At 44.6% G+C, this 18,951-nt stretch overlaps 1 protein-coding gene across 2 annotated transcripts; it reads left to right on the top strand.

Moving 5' to 3' along the window:
- The first annotated feature begins 1,073 nt into the window (after positions 1–1,073).
- SP5 (Sp5 transcription factor) lies at positions 1,074–4,782 on the top strand. Of its 2 annotated transcripts, XR_005629928.1 has the most exons (3): positions 1,074–1,655; positions 2,207–3,953; positions 4,719–4,782. XR_005629928.1 is itself a non-coding variant. In XM_039729883.1 (2 exons), exons 1-2 carry the CDS (start codon positions 1,605–1,607, stop codon positions 3,257–3,259), a joined length of 1,104 nt encoding a protein of 367 aa, XP_039585817.1. In that variant the 5' UTR covers positions 1,074–1,604; the 3' UTR covers positions 3,260–3,982. The 2 variants fall into 2 exon arrangements, 1 of the variants encoding a protein (XP_039585817.1); XM_039729883.1 differs by lacking the exon at positions 4,719–4,782 and having other exon boundaries at positions 2,207–3,982.
- Positions 4,783–18,951: the final 14,169 nt, after the last annotated feature.

Raw genomic sequence — 18,951 nt, 5'->3', positions numbered from 1 at the left:
TCCTGGTTTGGTACCTGGCCAAACAAGCCGGCGTTTGCGATGGCCTCGGAGCAGATGGGGAAGCGGGGAGGAGAGGAGCGCGTTTCCAGGGCCCCCGGCGGAGCGCGGAGCTGAGCGGGCCCGCGGAGAGGCGCGGGGCCCCGCCTGCCCCTTGCTGGGCGGCACATGCGAGGGGGCCCGCCAGCTCTGCAGCCCACTGAGCTCAGCAGCCCACGGTGGCGGCAAGCTGTGACCCAGATGTGCCTGGTGCTGGTTAGAGGGTCAGTAGCCTCACACATGGTCGAACGCAAGGCAGGTTAGATCCTTCATACACACATGCGTATAGAGATGTATAGACAGAGGCCGAAAGGTGCGGGATGAAGTAACAAAGCGCTTGGGGCCGGCTTTGTCTTTAGGGCAGGAGGTGAGAGAGCAGGGGAGGCAGAGACCCAGTAGCAGCGTTCGCTCCCGAGGAGCCACCCCGATCTCCACACTCCGCCGGCGCAAGACAGGCCGGCTCGGCAGGCCCGCCAAGAGAGACTCCGGTCTTCATTTAAAGAAATTGGGTCTCTTACACCCGGCTCCCGCTAAGGAAGAGGAAACTTTTCCCTTCTGTCTCCCGGCTGCCCGGTTTGTCGGTGTGTCTGTCTGAGAGACCGCTTGCTGCTGGTGGCAGCCCGCTGCTCCTCCCCGGGCCCGGCTGGGCGCCTGGCCTGGCCCCGCGCCAGGCGGGGGCTCCCGGTAACAAGGGGGCAATACCGGCTGAGCGAAGTGAAACAAATCCAGCTACCAGAGGAGAAAATGCGCGGTTATTTGCCGAGTCATATCGAGGGCATACCCCTCAGCCTCGGGGGAAGGGCGGGCGGAGGGAGGGAGCGGGGAGGAACCACCGACAATTACTCCAGGGAAGTTTTACGGCTGGGATCTACCAGCCCCGACCAGGTGAACTCGCTGTACTATGTTACCTTCAGTCTTTAAACACTATCAGAGGAATCCGGAGGCAGATTCCTCGAGCGATAACAAAGACGCGTTGTCACTTTAGGGCTCTGCCACAAATTTAATTGAAAAAAAAAAAAAAAAAAGAGGGGGGGATCCAGTGTCTTGCACATCCAACGCAAGGGTCTCTAGGCGGTAAGGGGTCCTTTGATCAAGAAAATCCAATTATTTGTGTATATACATTTCCCACATAGTGATTACTTCATTAATTGTCCCGCCTTTATCTCCTCCCTTCCCATCCCCCCTAATAATCAGTTCTTTTATCCAGACCAACAAACACACCATAGGAGCTTTGTGGATTCAAAGGATTTGCTTTCGCTTCTGAAAGAGCCGCTATTCTTTGATGATTGGGTAGCGGCAAACTTCAAAGCCATAAATCTTCCCTCTGACTGGTTGGCGGCCCGGCAAAGTCCTTATCAAATTCTTGGAGGTGATCCTGGCGCAGTCAGACAGTCCGCGGAGATCGCGCAGCGCGGGGGGGTGGGACGCGCACGGAGGCGAAGAGATCAGAAGGAAAGGGAGAGAGAGGGGGAGAGAGAAGGAAACTGGGCAGCTTCTCGTCTTCCCCTCGGCGTCCTCATGCCTCGGCAGTGCCCCGGCGCCTTCCCTTCGCCCCGGGCGCAGTAGCCATGGCCGCGGTGGCTGTCCTCCGGAACGACTCCCTCCAGGCTTTCCTCCAGGTCAGTACCCGCACCCGGTGTTCCTCGAACTGCGCCGCGTCCCACGGCTGTGACCCGCATTGCGCGGGGGCAGCTGGCGTCAGCCGCCTCCCTCCCGGGGCTTTTCCCGGCGGGCGGCCCGGAGAGGAAGGTGGGGACCCCCGCGGTGGTAGGAGGCCGGGCTCGGGCTTCTCGGGCTTGTGACTTCTGTCTCCCGCCAGCAGCCCGTTACTAACTCCAGGCAGTGCTCCGTGGCAAGGGGTGTGGGGGGCGCGGGGGCTGCCTCCCTGCCCACAGCGGCTGCTTCCCCGGCCCACGAGCGGCGGCGGGGCCGGCGGCACCGGCCGCGGGCGGGACCGGTCTCTGGGCGGAGCGGGGGGGCCGGGCACGTCCTGCCCTCTGGGTGCGCATTGTTTTCGGAAAGTTTACCGGCCGTGCGGGGAGCGGCGGGCCGGCCCCAGCCGCGCACGGGCAGTGGTGCGGGAAGTTTCTCGCAGGCCGGTGTCTGCGGGCGGCGAGTAACGCGCTCTCTTCCCTCCTTCCCTTCTCCCCTCCCTCCCGTTCCTGCGCAGGACCGCACCCCCAGCGCCTCCCCAGACTTGGCCAAGCACTCGCCCCTGGCTCTTCTGGCCGCTACTTGTAGCCGAATCGGGCAGCCGGGCGCAGCGCCCTCGGATTTCCTGCCGGTTTCCTACGACCCGACGCTGGGATCCCCCTCTAGGATCTTCCACCCGTGGAGCGGCGAGATGCCAGCGCACTCCCCGGGAGGGCTGCCGCCGCCGCATCCCAGCTTGGGGCTGACCCCTCAGAAGAACCACCTGCAACCCTCCTTCGGGGGTTCTCACGAACTGCCCCTCACCCCCCCGGCGGACCCCTCCTATCCCTACGAGTTCTCCCCCGTCAAGATGCTGCCCTCCTCCATGGCCGCCCTGCCGTCCAGCTGCCCGCCCGCCTACGTCCCCTACGCCGCCCAGGCCGCCCTGCCGCCCGGGTACTCCAACCTGCTTCCGCCCGCCCAGCCCTGCCGGCAGCTGTCGCCCAACCCGCCGCCCGAGGACATCCCCTGGTGGAGCATCCAGCAGGCCAGCGCCCCGGGCGGCTGCGGCCACCGCTTCCCCGCAGCGGCGGCGCTGCCGCGGAGCCTGGTGCTGGGGCACTCGGACTTCGCTCAGTACCAGACGCAGATCGCCGCCCTGCTGCAGACCAAGTCTCCCCTGGCGGCAACGGCCAGGAGGTGCCGCCGCTGCCGCTGCCCCAACTGCCAGTCGGCCGCGGGCAGCGCCCCCGAGGCGGAGCCGGGCAAGAAGAAGCAGCATATCTGCCACATCCCCGGCTGCGGCAAGGTGTACGGCAAGACCTCGCACCTGAAGGCGCACCTGCGCTGGCACACGGGCGAGCGGCCCTTCGTCTGCAACTGGCTCTTCTGCGGGAAGAGCTTCACCCGCTCCGACGAGCTGCAGCGGCACCTGCGGACTCACACGGGCGAGAAGCGCTTCGTCTGCCCCGAGTGCGGGAAGCGCTTCATGCGCAGCGACCACCTGGCCAAGCACGTCAAGACCCACCAGAACAAGAAGCTGAAGGCGGCGGCGGACGGCGTCAAGCGGGAGGACAGCCGCGACCTGTGACCGCCGGGACAGCCGGCGGCTGCTGCCTCTGCGGGCCGAGCCGAGCCGCGGCGGGACCCGGGCGGGGGGCGTTTCTCCGCCGGGGGCAGGGCGGTGGGGAGAGAGCGGCAGGTTCTCGGACTCTCGCCGGGCACGGCGAGCAGTACCCCGGCTGGGAGAGGCCTCCGCGGACCCTCAGGCCCGGGACTGGACGCTCATAGGGCCCCGGGGCCGTCCGGGGGCAGGCGCCCGGCCCGGCCTGGAGCGCGGCTGAATGGGGGGCCCGGGCGCTGGGGCACGAGCGGGGCCGGCCCGGTCCGGCCGCGGGGATCGAGGCTTATAGACACCTGGGGGTGAGGTGGCAGCGCCGCTGTGGCCGTGCTGGGGCTCGGCCTTCGTGCTTTCAGGGTAACAGACTGAAGTTTTGTGTACAGGTTATTTAATAGTTACGTTTGAATACATGTGTTCCCCCCCGTCTTCGACCCCGCGCGGGGTCTAGCATGAGATGTTTCTGTAAAGCGACCCGCGACCGCAGCGTGAAATAAACACGTTCACACCGGGGTCACAGGGACGGTGCGGCCGCGTCGGTCTCGTTTGATCGTTGCCGGGTGCCCCTTCCCGCCATTTCCCGCTGAGGCGGCGGGCCGGCTGCGGGCCCGGCTCCACCGCGGCGGCCGAGCGGAGCGCAGCCACGGGGACCTGAGAGCTGCTCATGGTAAACACCTTTAAATCCCTGGAGCTCCTTCGGACGGGTGTGCCTGGTAGCTCTGGTTGGTGGGTTGGGTTTGGGTTTAGGTTTTTTAAATTAGTTTTAATGTTTTGTTTCCCACACATGAAGGTGAGAGTAAAAAAAGAAATGCATGGTGCCAGTACTGGGGATGAACATACAGGTCAAGTTCTACAGAGCAGGATATACATTTGTGCAGAAGTGGGCAGCAGTCAGTGTTAGTGATAGCCCTTCTCAAAAAGGTCCAGGCCACAGGCCAGCCCCAAACAGCCAGTCCCAGCCTAAGCTCTCTGTGGCACAGCAGAGCTAACACACACTTCCCAAATGTTAACTTTCTGTAAAAGTGCAGAACTGAGGGGCTGAAATATGTTACCCTGCCAGTACAACAAAATGGCAATCACTGTGCTGCAAAGGGGAAGACCCTTGGCACTGGTTTAAAACCGTGTTTAGAAGTACCTAGTAGATAGTGACAGCCTTTAGGGTTTCTTGTCTCTCACTGGGCATCACGTAAGTATGGGCATATTTCTTTAAAAATAATAACTTTTCTTACTGCAGCGAGATCCATATTTATTTTTTTTAATTGAAATCTATGTAGCCAAACGAATTGAGGAACCTGATCAGTGATTTGCTAAATTTTGCATTCTAACATTGAGAATATTCCTTATTTACTCCTTATATTTTTACAACATCAGCTTTATTTTCTGATTACCTAATGAGACAATGAGATAAAAAGTGCCTTCAAAACTTCACCAGGACTAATCTGGAACTGTTCGGCTTCAGGTGAGATCCTCTGGTGGCAGTTGTCAAGGAAGCTTTGGCACAACTATGTTTTTAGAGATACACTCTGCCATGGACTTCTGCATCAAGAAAAAAACACAGCTCGCTAAGTATTTGTAATGACAGGACATGTAAAATGAACGTGTTTATATGTATGCCAAATACCACCAAGAATCTCTTCTCCTGGGGAATAATGAGATGAGATAATACCACGAGAACACTTGTATCTGAAGTAATGAGAAGTTAAAGGACAGTTACCAGTTACAGTTAACAGGTCGTTAACAATATTTTAATATTTATTATTCTGAATTAATTTCCCACACCATATTCTTATGGTCAACTTACTGAATTAATAACCAAGCAGCTGTCTTCTTTTCCACTGAAGAATCTTGTATAAACTGTCATAGAAAACATTCGAGAGGAATATGTTTAGTTTCACCAGTTAGCATTCCTTTGATTCAGGTGTCAAAAGCGTGTGGTTGAGGGATACTGGGCAGAAGATGTCTTTAGTGTGCCAGATGGAGTGACAGCAAGGCAAGAAATAAACAATGGACCTGATCCAAAAGTCCTTAGTAAAAAAAGTCTTTGAGACAAAAGTGCATCCTCTTTACTACTGATGTAGGATTGAAATATTTCATCAGGAATTACAGTGTTTCTGTAATTTTAAAATGTGTTTATGCAAGTGTTTCATTTTAAAATGTTTAATGGCACACAGTGGCAATCTGGTTCCTTTTTTTGATATTAAGTTACATTAAGAACGTAGAGTTAGAGAATTTCAGATTGCTTTAAAAGAGAGTTTGTTTCATTAAATAGTCTTTCAATTCTCTGTATGGATCAAAACTACTTAAAATGGAGAGTAGTGGAAAGTGCTTTAGTTGGTAGCAGTACAGGAGAAACAGCAGTATCCCAGAGTAGGAGAGGTCTCTTACAGGATAGAATAATTCCCACATGGCGAGGGCCTTTCCTGCTGAGGGAGTGCCAGGATGAAGAGGAAGTGTTCAGTGAGCTGAAGCAATGCCTTAGATGCTTTCTGGGGCAAGTCTAGCCTAAGAGCCAGAGACCCATTTCTCTTAGAGCAGATGTAACCAGCACAAATTAGCCTGATAATGGCAGATGTGGTGATTTCCAAGCTAGACCTTTATGGAAAGATTTTGCTCCAGTTTGAAGACGTGCTGAATTTGCCAAGCATCTATGTTGTCTATTCTAGCAGACTATTTTAGGTTGTTATTCATTCCACAAGACACAGCTTGTACTGAAATACAGAAAGTTTTGCCACTCACTTAAGTATGAGCCTGCAAATAATCCAGGTTTGAAGCAAAAGACTGTAGCCCAGCGTTTCAAAGGGGTGGTGGTATCTGATTTACCAAAAAAAAAACCAAACCACCACAGTGGCGTTGTGTTGTAGGCTGTGCACCTTGTATATATGTGTAATGACTACATTAAAGCTTGAAAGTGCACAGGTTAAAATACAGTCAAAATTAGTTAAAAGCCTGTCATGAGAGAGAGATGTATTTAAGTGAAAACCCAGAGTATCAAATGCTAATGAAAATCTTAATCTCTAAGAATGGCACACACACACAAACAATTAGGGATTTAGGAGACTTATGCAAGTGAAACAGTTTATAATGTAAAAAATATTTAATAAAACTATTTCTTTGTAAAGCTTTTAAATAGTTCGTTGGGAAAAGGAAGTATACATGCATCATAGCTGTTTCATACTCATCTGTAAATAGCTAAATCATATGATAGCTTTTCAATTGAAATAATTAAACTTTTTTTAGTAATATGGTATTTAAATATACATGTGACCTTTCTGATATATAGGTAGAGCATTACAAAAATATATTGCTTGCATCTCAAGAATTTATTTCTAGTTGCCAAATTGCACTCCATAATAAAATTACCTTTTAATTTTGCATTCACAAAATACATTTTATACTTTTAGCTGTTTCCAATCAACTAGAACAGCTGTTCATTTTATAAAATTAAATTATTAATATTCTTCTTAATTATAAATTTTGAGTACATATGCTGCTCAAGGTCAATTCATTTCCTCATTTTAAAACTTAAATGTCATTGGTATAATAGACATATCCTATAAACCAATTCATCTGGTATTTAACTCAAATAAATTAACCTCAACAAAAAAATGGGATATAGTAAAAAAAAGTTGAGATTTGGTCTTTAAGCAGAGAACATTAAAAAAAGTCCATAACTAATCACCGTTGTTTTTCAGATAGTTTGGGGTTTTTTTAATATGTTCTTAATCAAATTATTTTTAGTCAAAGGTCATATAGAATAAGACTTTCACCTGGGAGAAGGTTGCAGGATTGCCCTTTTTGTCCCAGCTGACCAGATTTTCATTGCAATAATCCAACATGAAATTATGTTTCTTACCTCCTCAACTACTATTATAGAAAAAGAGAAAGTTTCAGGAAGTACATTTCCCAGTATTGCTTAAAAAAACTATCATAATGTAATTCTTCCTTCCATATTAAATTAAGGGTGTAATTTTTGAAAGAAATATTTAATCTTCATTTATTTGCAGATTTTGATTGCATTTTAAAGTAACTACAACTTAACTATCTCACTTGGTAAATTCACATATCTAGTAATAGTGCTGAATACTGAAGAAAGAGGGGATATAATATGTTGCTGTCTTGAAACTCTTAGATGAAAGATACCTTTTACTGTTCATTGATGTTCAGTGACTCAGGAGACCACTCAGAAGTTCATACATAGGTCAAGTTTGTGTCTCTGTGCAAGTAGTTGCACGATTACTGAGGCCCTTTTAAATGAGTCCTGTAATATTTCATGGATCTTGTCAGCCTATTCTCATACTGAGCAGTAAGAAACAAAAGCATAATGTCCAGCTTGTTGTCAGATTTTTTAGTTTTCAGTTTTCATAGAACCTTGTTTTTCCTCTGTTAGAGTTTTCAGAATTATTTCAAACTTTTTATGAGATTCTTGTGAATCCTGTGGTAAAGATGTGGGGTCTGCCACTCTGGCACATGATAGAATCAGCTCAAAGACCTATTAGATTTTCCTGCCAAACTTTTAAAAAAACTTCTTACCAAAGAGGATCCCTTAAATCTTCAAGACTACTGAACTTTCCTTCAAAGGATTGCCCAGCAGGTATCTTCAATAACTTTGTATTGCTCAAGCTACTGAGGAGCTGGAGCTGTGCAGCGCCCAGCAAGGCTCACCCTTGTCAGGTAAGTGTTAATGTGCAGCATAGAGAAGAAGGATCCAAGGCCCTAGGCTGATGGAAGGAATAGAAGTGCATGTAATCCAAAGGGTCTTTTAAGTAACTTTGTGGGTTTTATTCCCTGTTAATATTTACTCCAAACTGATTTGAAGTCATGTAGGTGTTTCAGTATGGATAATGAAAATCAGAGAAAGCAAACATGTATTTTGACCTTCTGACTGTGACAAGTCAGTAGGGGGTTATGGATAGTGAGATTTGGCATTTAGCCTGGAGGACATCAGTGCTGTTTTTCTTCTCATCATCTCTTAATATCTTTTGTGTTACACATTTACTTAAGGACACACCAAATCCCATCGTGTCCCTGACCCAGGCCTGGTGATTACATCATTGCTTAGCCATGTCAGCAGGAGCCGACCTGGGGCCGTGTACAAAGCCTGTGTGCTCCTGAGAAAGGTGATGGATGTGCACTCAAGGGCATGTAGGGACTTGTAGATACGTGGTAGGGCTCCATCTCCTCTTCAGGTGGCTGTGGGGTGCATCCTGTGCTGCAGTGTACTGAAGTTAGTGGCCAAGACCTGAAGAACTGGCAAGTTTGTACTGAGGTACAAACTGAGTTGCTCTTCACTGCAGCATTTAAGTGCACTTTTTAAAGGTGCAGAGGCCTTGTACAGAGTGTCTGTATAAATTCAGATTCTACAGTGCTCCTGTCTTGAAGCTCTTGGACAAAATACACCTTTCACTGTTCAGTGATATTCAATGAATTTAGTAGACCACTCAGAAGTTCATAAATAGGGGGAATTTCTATCTCTGTGCACATAGTTACCAAGTCACCAAGTTAAAGGAGCCTTGTACTAAGGCAGTTCATCTCAATCTGCCTTCCCTGGAGTATCTGCTGTCGCCATTAATGCCAGTAACGAGCAAGTAACTCACTTTAGACAGCATCCTAATTTGCCCTTCCTGTCAACCTGTGCTATCATAAAGTGCAATCTTCTTTACATTTTTAATTTTCTGTTGCTGCTGAACTATAGGCCTTTACCATGACAGTGACTGACACATTCTAAACTGAGTATATTACATCACCACAGCATTTAGTATGGAGGAATGATGAACCACAAGGGGGAAAATGAAAAATAAACCCACTGTTTTTTAGGATACTCATATTCAAAATGAAAAATAATACTCAAATGCCATAAACTGATATTTTTCACAACTTAAATGTGTCAGTTTGCAAATACCAAAGTCAATAGCTTTATCAGAAACAATAGTGTGTACCTATGTTTTTGCATTCGTAAAAGATAGTGTTGTCTGCAAAAACAATATATTCCTATTATCTGTAAGTTCCTGTTCTTACAACAGTACTGGCTGTTTAAACAATGTTCCAGTATTACCTTGTATACTACTAGAAAACATTTTTCATTTTCCTTTTTAACAGGAACCAGACATCACAGAGCACGCTTTCAAACAGGCTCTAATTATAAAGCAGGTTAAAAGAAATTTTATTAGCCAAAGCCCATCTCTTCACTTAGGGTCATATCCCACATGCTTTTTTCAGGATCAGATGGTGTGCCTGTGATCTCCACATGCAGATCTCTCATCTGTGTGGAAAGGAGATGTCAGTCACACTGCCACATTCACCCATATTTCAGACAGCTCGCCACAGGTCTAGAATCCACATGTGAAGAAGAGAAAGGAAAATGCACACTATTCACTCATTAAAGATTAGACAGGAAAGATAACACAGCCTGAGAATGTCAGGTGGTCTCAGCTATCATATGTTAATCCCAAAGGAGTGTGAAAACAGCTTAGTTTCTTCCCCTCACATCTAAATAATTAGCTTTTCTTCTGAGCAGGGATAGTGGTAGTGCTTTGCTCTTGTTTAATTCTGCAAAGAACAGCCAACACTTGACATCTGCTTGCTTTGCATGTTCTAAGACATTGCTTGTGCACCTTAGTAGCCTAATACAGGAAGCCCATTCTTGCAGCATTACCTGACCCTTCAGCAATGTGGCTCCACTGACTTCTTGCTATTAATTTGCTCTGAAAGAACTGAAAGAGTTTTAAGCTGGCAAAGATTACACTTTTATATTTTCCAAAATATTAACCAAATCTTCTTATGTGCCTACATGAGGCCTAAGGCTATGTCTGAGCTTCTTAATAAAATGCTTAAATAAATTGTATGACACTGAGAAGCTACTTGCAAAATACAGTAAAGCTGTGTTTGGTGGTTGAACACTTAGGTTGAGAGAGCAAACCATGGGCAATCTTTCTAGGGGAAGTATGTTCTCTGTAACATTTTAAAACTGCACGTGGGCACTGGAACTGTAACTCTGCTACCCCAGTGGGATCATGAATATACACAGAGCAACACTAAACATATTCAGCATATTCTGGCAGTCTACAGGGAAATGTTTTTTTTTTCTCATAAGAGGAAGGGCTTGTTTAAAATTTTTCCCACAAGAGGGGGAAGAAGACCTTCATGGATCTGAAGATCATTATGCTTCTGTCAAGGAGGAGGGAGAGAGAGAGAAGACAAAGTAGACAGGCAACCTTTCCTTTTCATGGGCCACCTTTGCTTGCCCTTCCAACTCTCAACACTACTAAGGAGTCTGAGTTCCCCTCACATTCTAGATGAAAAGAGGAAGCATAAGACCCAAGAAATTTTTAGAACCCTCTAGCTGCTTCACTGTCCTCAGTTCCCTTACACAACTCAGGAGAGTTTGTGGTATAATCCCAGAGTTTTCTGCAGGGTGTTCCACTATGCAGCTGTTACATTGCATTCATGGGGTTTGCTCTCTCCTCTGTCCACAAAACTTCACATCTTTGTGCCTCACTACACATGAAGATGAAAGCTTCCTAAGCTAAATAAAGTGATAGCAAAGTACTGAAATCACTGAGACTTAAATGTGGGAATTACCTTCTAGATTTATCATTCAATTATTTTTCTCATTAGAACCACAGTTTTAATCTGCTAAGAAATATCGAATATTAAACAGCCAGTAAAGCAGAATAATATGTTAAACTAATTCCTTATAAAGTACCTAAGTATATTACAATCTCCTTTGTCTTTTTATTATATGTATTCTTTCATCCTAGATTTAATTTAAAATAGGTGTCAAGTGTCAGATGTAATACTGAGATCTAGATTCTGATGTAGTTGCTAGAACCTCTGACACTTAGTGAGCATGTTCAAGAAAGGACAAGGAGGAGGGTAAGTTCAAGCCTGTTTTTAATTAGCTACAGCAATTAGATGTTTCAAATACCCAGAATTATGTATTAGAATTACACAATTATTTGGTTTGTTTGGTTGCTTTTCAATACACTTGAGAACCAGCTCCTAATTAAGATACACACACTATCAAAGATTAAAAACTTAGATGATGGTAAAAACAATTAGAATGATGATGTATGTTTAGATTCCCCATGGTTCTTGTACAGAGCTGCAAGACAGCATGGAGTGTGAACCCATGGAATTTACTTTCTCTGCACAAGTCAAGAAACAGCTTCACTGTTGATGTGCCCTACAGGGGCATGGGCCACCCCAGAGCAGGGGTGATACACTGGGACGCGATGGTTTTATCTGAGCTGGCTGGGTCCTTTGACAGCAGGAGCTTTACCCTTCATGGGAGCTGCTGAGTTACCCATTGCCTCTGGGTAAGGACTTGCTCCTCTCTGCACAAGTCCTTCTTGGGGTGCTACTGTCCTTTCCCTGCTCCCAAGGCTACACTACTAGATCACAGCAGAGCCTCTACCAGTTCAGAAAAAATTATTTCCAATTTAAAATGTGTAAAAGAAAAACACAACATACAACAAAACACATTTTTTAAAACAGAACCTAAGATCTAATGATTCAACCAAGATTACCTCCAATTACAGGTATGCCTCACCCCTTTAAAATTAAATATGTAATATACCATCCTTAATATGTCCTGAATGTTTTGCTCTTGATCTCAAAAGCAGTAAGCACATTCTCTCATGAAGTCTTGCTGCAGTAATGACTGAGTTCCTAACATCTGAATGCCATGCAATAACCTTAATCAAAGCAGCCAAATCTCTTGCTGCTGATTCCACAGCATTTTTTTGTAGTGATAACCACTTTTCTCTATCATCATTTATTCAAAAAGGTAAATCAAAAGCATAAAATAGTCTCATCTTAGTTCCTGCCTGCAGGAGATGTTCTTCTCATCAGTTAAGCCATGAAGTCTTACATCAGTCAGAGACAAGCAATGGCTCACCTGACTTTCTCTTCTTCTTTTCCATTTATAAAGGCTTCTTATACACCAGTTACTATCTGGTCTTAGAATAAGAATTTTTAAAAGGAAAATATTTTTCTTCAGCAGTTTGGCTGACACAAAGAGGTACTTGCTTTTAGAAAGCTGCAACACCTTTTTATGTGCTGACCAGAAAGCAATTCTCTATTAATCCTAACAAAATAATTAGAATATATCACTAATACCTGTTAGTGTGAGATGCATTTAGAGCTATATCAATGATGATTAATACCAAGGATTTTACAATGTGAATTCTACAAATAAATTCTAACATTTGTACATGCAAAGTCACACTTTTTCACATTTTGACTTTTACCAAGCTTATTTTAATTTAAAACAAGTCATTAGAAATTCGCTTTGAACTAGACTGCAATAAGCAACACTTCAACCAAAAAGGTTCACTAAATGATTGAATCAGCCCTGAAGACCTGCCCAGTGACGGGTGGCATGTCAGATTACACAGCTAATGCCCCCAAGTTTTTGTGACAACAGATGAGTGTGGTTAAGATCACATCTTCCTGCCCTCAGCTCTCAGGCATCAGTAATTAGGCTCTTATTAGTACCTCTTCACCAAGTCTCAGCTTTTTCCTAACTTCTTGGGGAGGGCTCTCATTCATATTTCTGGGATCATTTTTCCTTTCCCACTCCCCTTTAATGCTCTCAGGGAAGCCTTAACAGTATCCCAGCTACATCTGTTTAAAATCATTTTGGTGCCTTTGGGGGAGCGTGTGTTTAAGGCCATGAGGAAACTGCAGAGCTGCACATGCCCCTGGAGGGAACCACAATCATTAGAGAGTCCCAGAGTGCAGGATGAGCCCCTGCTACATGCAGCTCCCCTCAGCAAACAGGAATGGAGTTGCTTGAAATGGTTTTCTCAGGGGAAATGGTAAACATAATGGAGATGCACAGCTACCATGAGCCAGACCAAAGGTCTGTTTAACCTACGAGCCTGTTTTCCACTAACAGATGCTATGGAAAGTGAATTAAAAACAAGGCATATATAAAACAGATATTTCCCTTGGCACAGCCTCTCAGCTTCTGGGGAACAGTGCTTCAGAAACTTCCTGAGCTGGAATAACATTTTGTTTGTTGTGTTTAATAGTCACAGATTGGTCAATCCATCACAGATTTGTCTCACCCCGTTATGACTGGATTTACACTTTGTGAGTCTCAACATCCTTTGAGAGTTGTTTGAGTAGCCATGATGACTTTATGACCATTTCAGTGCTGCTCGAATGCCCCTCAAAACCGAGGAACGGCACAGAACCCCCTTCCCCAGGCCGCTCCCACCCACACGGTCCCTCATGGCAGGCGGCTCTCCCGGCCTGGCGGTGCCCGGGGGCGGTCTCCGGGGCTGGCGGGGCCCAGGGGGGTCCCGCGGCTCGGGGCAGGCCGGCCGGGCGGGCGCCGCTCTGCTCTGGGACGCGTGGGAGCCGTGAGGGCTTGAGGAATAAACCTGGCAGGAACGTTGGACGTGTTTTTGCGGCAACTTGGAAATAATTTCACAGAGTCGTAGGTCCACTTGTAGATACCTAACGTTTTTTGTATAGTGGCTTTTGGTGTGGGTTTTTTTTTTTTTTGGTTTTTTTTCTTTGTTGGTTTGGTTGGTTTGTTTGTTTGTTTGTTTGTTTTTTTGGTGGTTTTGGGTTGGTTTTTTTTTTTGGGTTGGTTTTTGTTTTGTTTTGTTTTGTTTGGCTGTGAGGGGGAAACCTAGGAACGGCACAGAACCCCCTTCCCCAGGCCGCTCCCACCCACACGGTCCCTCATGGCACTCCGCCGGCGCACAGCCCCATCCGCAGCCGCGGGCAGCAGCGGCTCGCAGGCCGCCCCTCTGACCCCAGCGGGCCCTTCCCGCCCGGAGCACCGCGGCACACCGGGGCGGCGGCAGGTGCCGGGGGCAGCGCCCGTTGTTGGGTTTTGTATGATTGATAGTTTGGTTTTCGTTTGATTTTTCTTTTGTTTTGTTTTAAATGCACGTGGCCCTCAAGACTCCTGGCTTTTATTTCTGTGACGTGGCTTGTTCGTCTTCCACTGCGTTGGGATAAGCTTTGGCACTGTGAAAGTTCATTTTTTCTGAGGGTCAGATGTGCAACAGCATTACCACACAGAGCTCTGTCCTCACAGCTTGTCCTCGGGCTACAAAATGTCCCTGTCTCTGAAGTAGGTTCTGTGAAATCCAGAGAATCTTTTCTCTTATTAGCAGACAACTTTGGAGTTAAAAGAGTGAGTTGAAATATAAGGTTTTTGGCTTTGGGTTTTTTTTGTTATGTGCCTGTATAGTATGAAAACTGATTTAATTTAAAATATAAGACGCGATTAGACAAGCAGTCTTGACTTCTATTTTTTCCCTTTATTACATCATACAAAAAGGTGAAAGTATTTAAAACATCCAAAAGGTGATAGCCCTTGTGATACTTTATTTTTCCCAGGATAAATTTTGTAACACATTATTATTGTCTGACATATATATTCTCAATCCAATGTACAAGATCTGTCGAGTTTCCTGAATGCTTCAGATGATGGATATTTGTTGCAAGAGGCATGGTCAAATGTTTGGACTCTGTGCTACTTAGGTGACGTTGAATAATTACTGGTCTTCTTTTTTTCTTCCCTTTGTCTGACTTTTTTGTTCCTGCTCTTGAATTAGCCCATGCAAAGTGTCTTTTAACCAGATCTAGCTAGTTTGAGCTGACTGTAAAATGAGGTACCTGGAGGAGCAGGAGGGAACACTGAGTCTCATCAGTGCCCAAGTTACAGAAAGCAGAAGCAGGTGACAATAAGGCAAGGGTAGAAGCAGCAGCTGTGTGGTGGTGCTACCAGCTCTTGGGGCAGCCCTTAAGTATAGGCAGAGTTGCACTAAGAAGTCTACTAATCACCTGTGCAGTGCTGCCACCTTATTTCAGTGGCCTCTTCTCTCTGTTGTCAAAGAGTGAGTAGGATCACACCCGGGGTGTTGATGAGCTATCTGAAGTTCAGCCATTTCCTCAGGCAGTAGCAGTAGTTTTGTGCCTGTTATTCACCCCCTTGAAATCCCCTCTACTCCCACCTGGAGAGCTGTGTCCAACTGTGGGCCTCCTACAGAAGAATGAAGTGAACCTTTGGAGCAAATTCAGAGGAGGCCACAAAGATGATCAGAGGGCAGGAGCACCTCTCCTATGAGGAAGGGCTGAGAGAGTTGGAGATGTTCTGCCTGGAGAAGAGAAGGCTCCAAAGGAGACCTCAGAGCACCTTCCAGTACCCAAAGGAGCCTACAGAGAGTTGGAGAGGAGCTTCTTGCAAGGCCAAGGAGGGACAGGACATGAGGTAATAGGTTCAAACTAAAAGAGAGTAGGTTTAGATCAGATATTAGGAATAAATTCTTTACTGTGAGGGGGGTGAGGCAGTGGAACTGTTTGCCCAGAGAAGTTGTGGCTGCCCCATCCCTGAAGTGTTCAAGGCCAGGCTGGAGGGAGCTTTGAACTGCCTGGTCTAGGGGAAAATGTCCCTGCTAATGGCAGAGGCTTTGGAATTAGATAATCTTTAATGTCCCTTTCAATCCAAATCTTTATATGTTTCTATAAATACACACAATGCTGAAGAAACTTGCTACTCAAGACCTCTTTCTGCTCCTCATTAACTTAAAGGGATAACTTTCTCTGACTTTTAAGGGAGCAGGGTCTGGCCCTGCAGTGGAATTCAAACATAAAACATTGTGCCTTCCTGACAGCTGTGTGCCTTCTGTGAGGGGAGCCCAAAACCCAGCAACACAATGCAGCTTGCTGTAGCTGCTTCAAAGTGAGAGAGCAGCAAGGGGAAAACATTTATAAATGCCAGTACTGGCAAGGAGAGCAGGGAGATGTTGCTCTGTTGCTTGCAAGGATCAGCACCTACTGTGTGTCCAGGAATTCTGCTTTTTGTTAGTGAGCTTCTGAACTTCTAATTTGTATGCTATAGAAAAAATGAACGTATCCTTAAGACTGACCAGAAAAGTTGCAGATCTTTTTGTTTAATGTTCCTAGGGGTTGTTTGGCATATGGCTACTGTGTCACAGACTCTTTCAGCCTAAGATTAAAGGAAAAACAGCTGATTCTGTTTATAGGAGCCTTCAGATCTCTACTAGATTTTATGTGGATATGGTTGTGAAACTTGTTTTAAAATTATTTCTTTATGTTTAATTTTATTTTTCAGGGGTTTGGAATGCCAGAAGATATCATTCCAGTTGTATTTTCTTATGAAGTATCCGTGATTACAAATAATGTGGCAGTATTTTTAGTAAGAGTTTCTAATTTCCAAGTCTATTATTAAAATGTTGGAAAGTGTGTTTGCTTTGAATGCATCAGTAATACATTTTAGTACCTAATGATTTTATTTTGACTTTTTAATCAATTTTTAAGAAATATTATTGATATTTGTATCTTGGTTTTTGTGTGGCTGGGCAGACCCTGCTTAAAATGAATAGTGGCAATGTAGTGTAGTATGTGGGGTTTATAATGAGCTGACATATCCACTTGCTGGAAAATTGCTCTGACAAGGGTATTCTACATGAGATATCTGTCATGATAACACATGTGTTTCCACTCATGTCCCAAATAAAAAATGAAATTTTTTCAAGACCTCATTCCAACACCTCCTTCTCATGTTAAATGTATAATTACAAATATTATATTTCAGACTTTTAAATGACTTTGCACTGTTTTTTTTAATGTTAAACCATGCCTTTTAAACTTTCATTGTCTCACATAAGATAATTGAGTATTTTTTTTCACATTCACTAATCCCTAACATTTAAAAGAGTTTATCTGTGTTTGTTTGTCAGGTTGAACACTTTTTCCTGAGGATGTTTTAGGAAACAAAATAAAACCCACCCACCTTAAAAATTCAGTACACATTAGATTCTCAGTAGTATATGTAATTTATTCTCTATGCAGTTGTCACATATAGCAAACCATTCAAGATTGGAGTCTCCAGTTTAAATACCATTTTAATTTTTTTATATCACAATTTACTGTTGCTACATGAAACCATTATGAGCATGTGTTCTGAGAATTACACAACACCAGCCTTGTAAGCTCCTGTAAGTTGTATTTACCAACCATAGTCTCTATAAATGTCTGTATATGCTTACACAAACATGTAGTTTATTCTAAAAGGGTTTTTTAAAAAATATTTTTATTAATAGCACTGCACAGCAGAGGTCCATATAGAACATATTGTGTTGTAAAGAATCATACCATGCATTAATGTTTCCAGTATGTTTTATGGGATGATATCTTAGTATGTGACTGCTGGGGTAGTAGTTAAATTTTTACCACCTTTACACTTACCTTCCAAAGTATTTTCTTTTCTGATTATGAATCATCTCATAGAAAAAAAATAATCAAGTACATTGAAACCCCCAAGAATGCAATTCTTACTTTATTTTTTGTAAACTAATTAAAATGAGAAATGAAAATAGCAAATAAGATAATGTATATGGAATGTATATGTAAAAATTATGTTAAATATACTGTGCCAGTTGTTTAGATGAACTTATTCCAGAGACATCTATAACTGAGAAGGCAAGAAAAGAAAGACACCTGATGACAAAAGCTTTTAGAAAACTTTCATTGTATGAAGGGCATTGGTAATACTGATTTGGGAAAGTCCAGTGGTAGATGGTAGTCTGACTAAAACCAGCATTTATTTGTAAAAGCTTTTCCCCCATATTGTGTGTTGTTATTTAAATGAGGTTTTTGTACAGTAATATGGGGCAATATATTATATTTGCAGTTAAAATGTTCCTGCTTTAGATTTTGATAATTTCTGCCTTGCCTAATACCTACAGTAAATAAAAATGAATTGTTTTATTTGTTTACTGTGATTTGCAGGGATATTACTCCATGACAAGGTTACATTGACCTATCATTTCATGCATCAGCAGTTCTTCTATTGCACTGATTTGATCACGCCTAGTGGATAAAAAAAGGAGCAATCCACCCAGTGGACTAAGCTAGAATTATAATAAATAGTGCACATTCTGAAGGGCAGAGTAGGTTAAGTATGGTACTTACTGCACTGGGCATAATTTTTGTGATGTGTCAAAATTTAAGCTTTTTTATTCCGACTTCTACATTCAAATTTTGTACTTTGATTTTATGTAGTTATGAAGGTCATGCTGTAGCTACAGTTGAGGGAAAATGTAGGGGTGTGTAGCTACTGTAGAGTGTTTTTAGGTTAGGTACTTGTGAAAGTGCAATACATCTCTACTCCTTTCTGGAAGTACAATCCTAGATACTGTTGTCGCTCCTCATGCTGGAGAACTTCACCATTGTACAGTCATATCATGTCAAATAACCCTTCCTAGCCATGGTTTGACATCTGCTAGACAGAGGAGAGGGGCTGCATGGCTTACAGCTTCACTCTCCTTCTGGAGCTGTCTTGTTCCAGCTTGCTCTCCTTGAATGCCAGCAGCATCTCAGTGAATCAGGAGGGGCTGTGTCCTGGCTGTTCACTCCTAGGTAAGTTTTTTAACTCCTGTTATCCAAGGGGTGGGCCAAGGTTCCTGTTGTATGCAAGGGGTTAAATAACTGGTAAATCTTCAACGTTATTTTAATAAGACATATCAAATAAGGTTTTAAATTACTCTAGAGTAAGATGTCTGGCTATTAAAAATAGAAGCTTAATTTTTTTCTTCTCTAATGACAGAGTGGACATTAGACACATTTTTTAAAAATCTCTGCATGTTTGTTCCATGTTGCTTTGTTGTGGTGATCTG

This window comes from Passer montanus, unplaced genomic scaffold, assembly GCF_014805655.1.
Source record: "Passer montanus isolate IOZ18808 unplaced genomic scaffold, ASM1480565v1 scaffold1, whole genome shotgun sequence".
Taxonomy (NCBI): domain Eukaryota; kingdom Metazoa; phylum Chordata; class Aves; order Passeriformes; family Passeridae; genus Passer; species Passer montanus.
This window is presented reverse-complemented; position numbering and strand designations above follow the sequence as displayed.

Excerpts from the sequence above, each read along its gene's own strand:
- SP5 (XM_039729883.1), top strand. The coding sequence starts at position 1,605 with ATGGCCGCGGTGGCTGTCCTCCGGAACGACTCCCTCCAGGCTTTCCTC. Across the intron at positions 1,656-2,206 it reads CCCTCCAGGCTTTCCTCCAG|GACCGCACCCCCAGCGCCTC; the intron begins GTCAGTACCCGC and ends GTTCCTGCGCAG.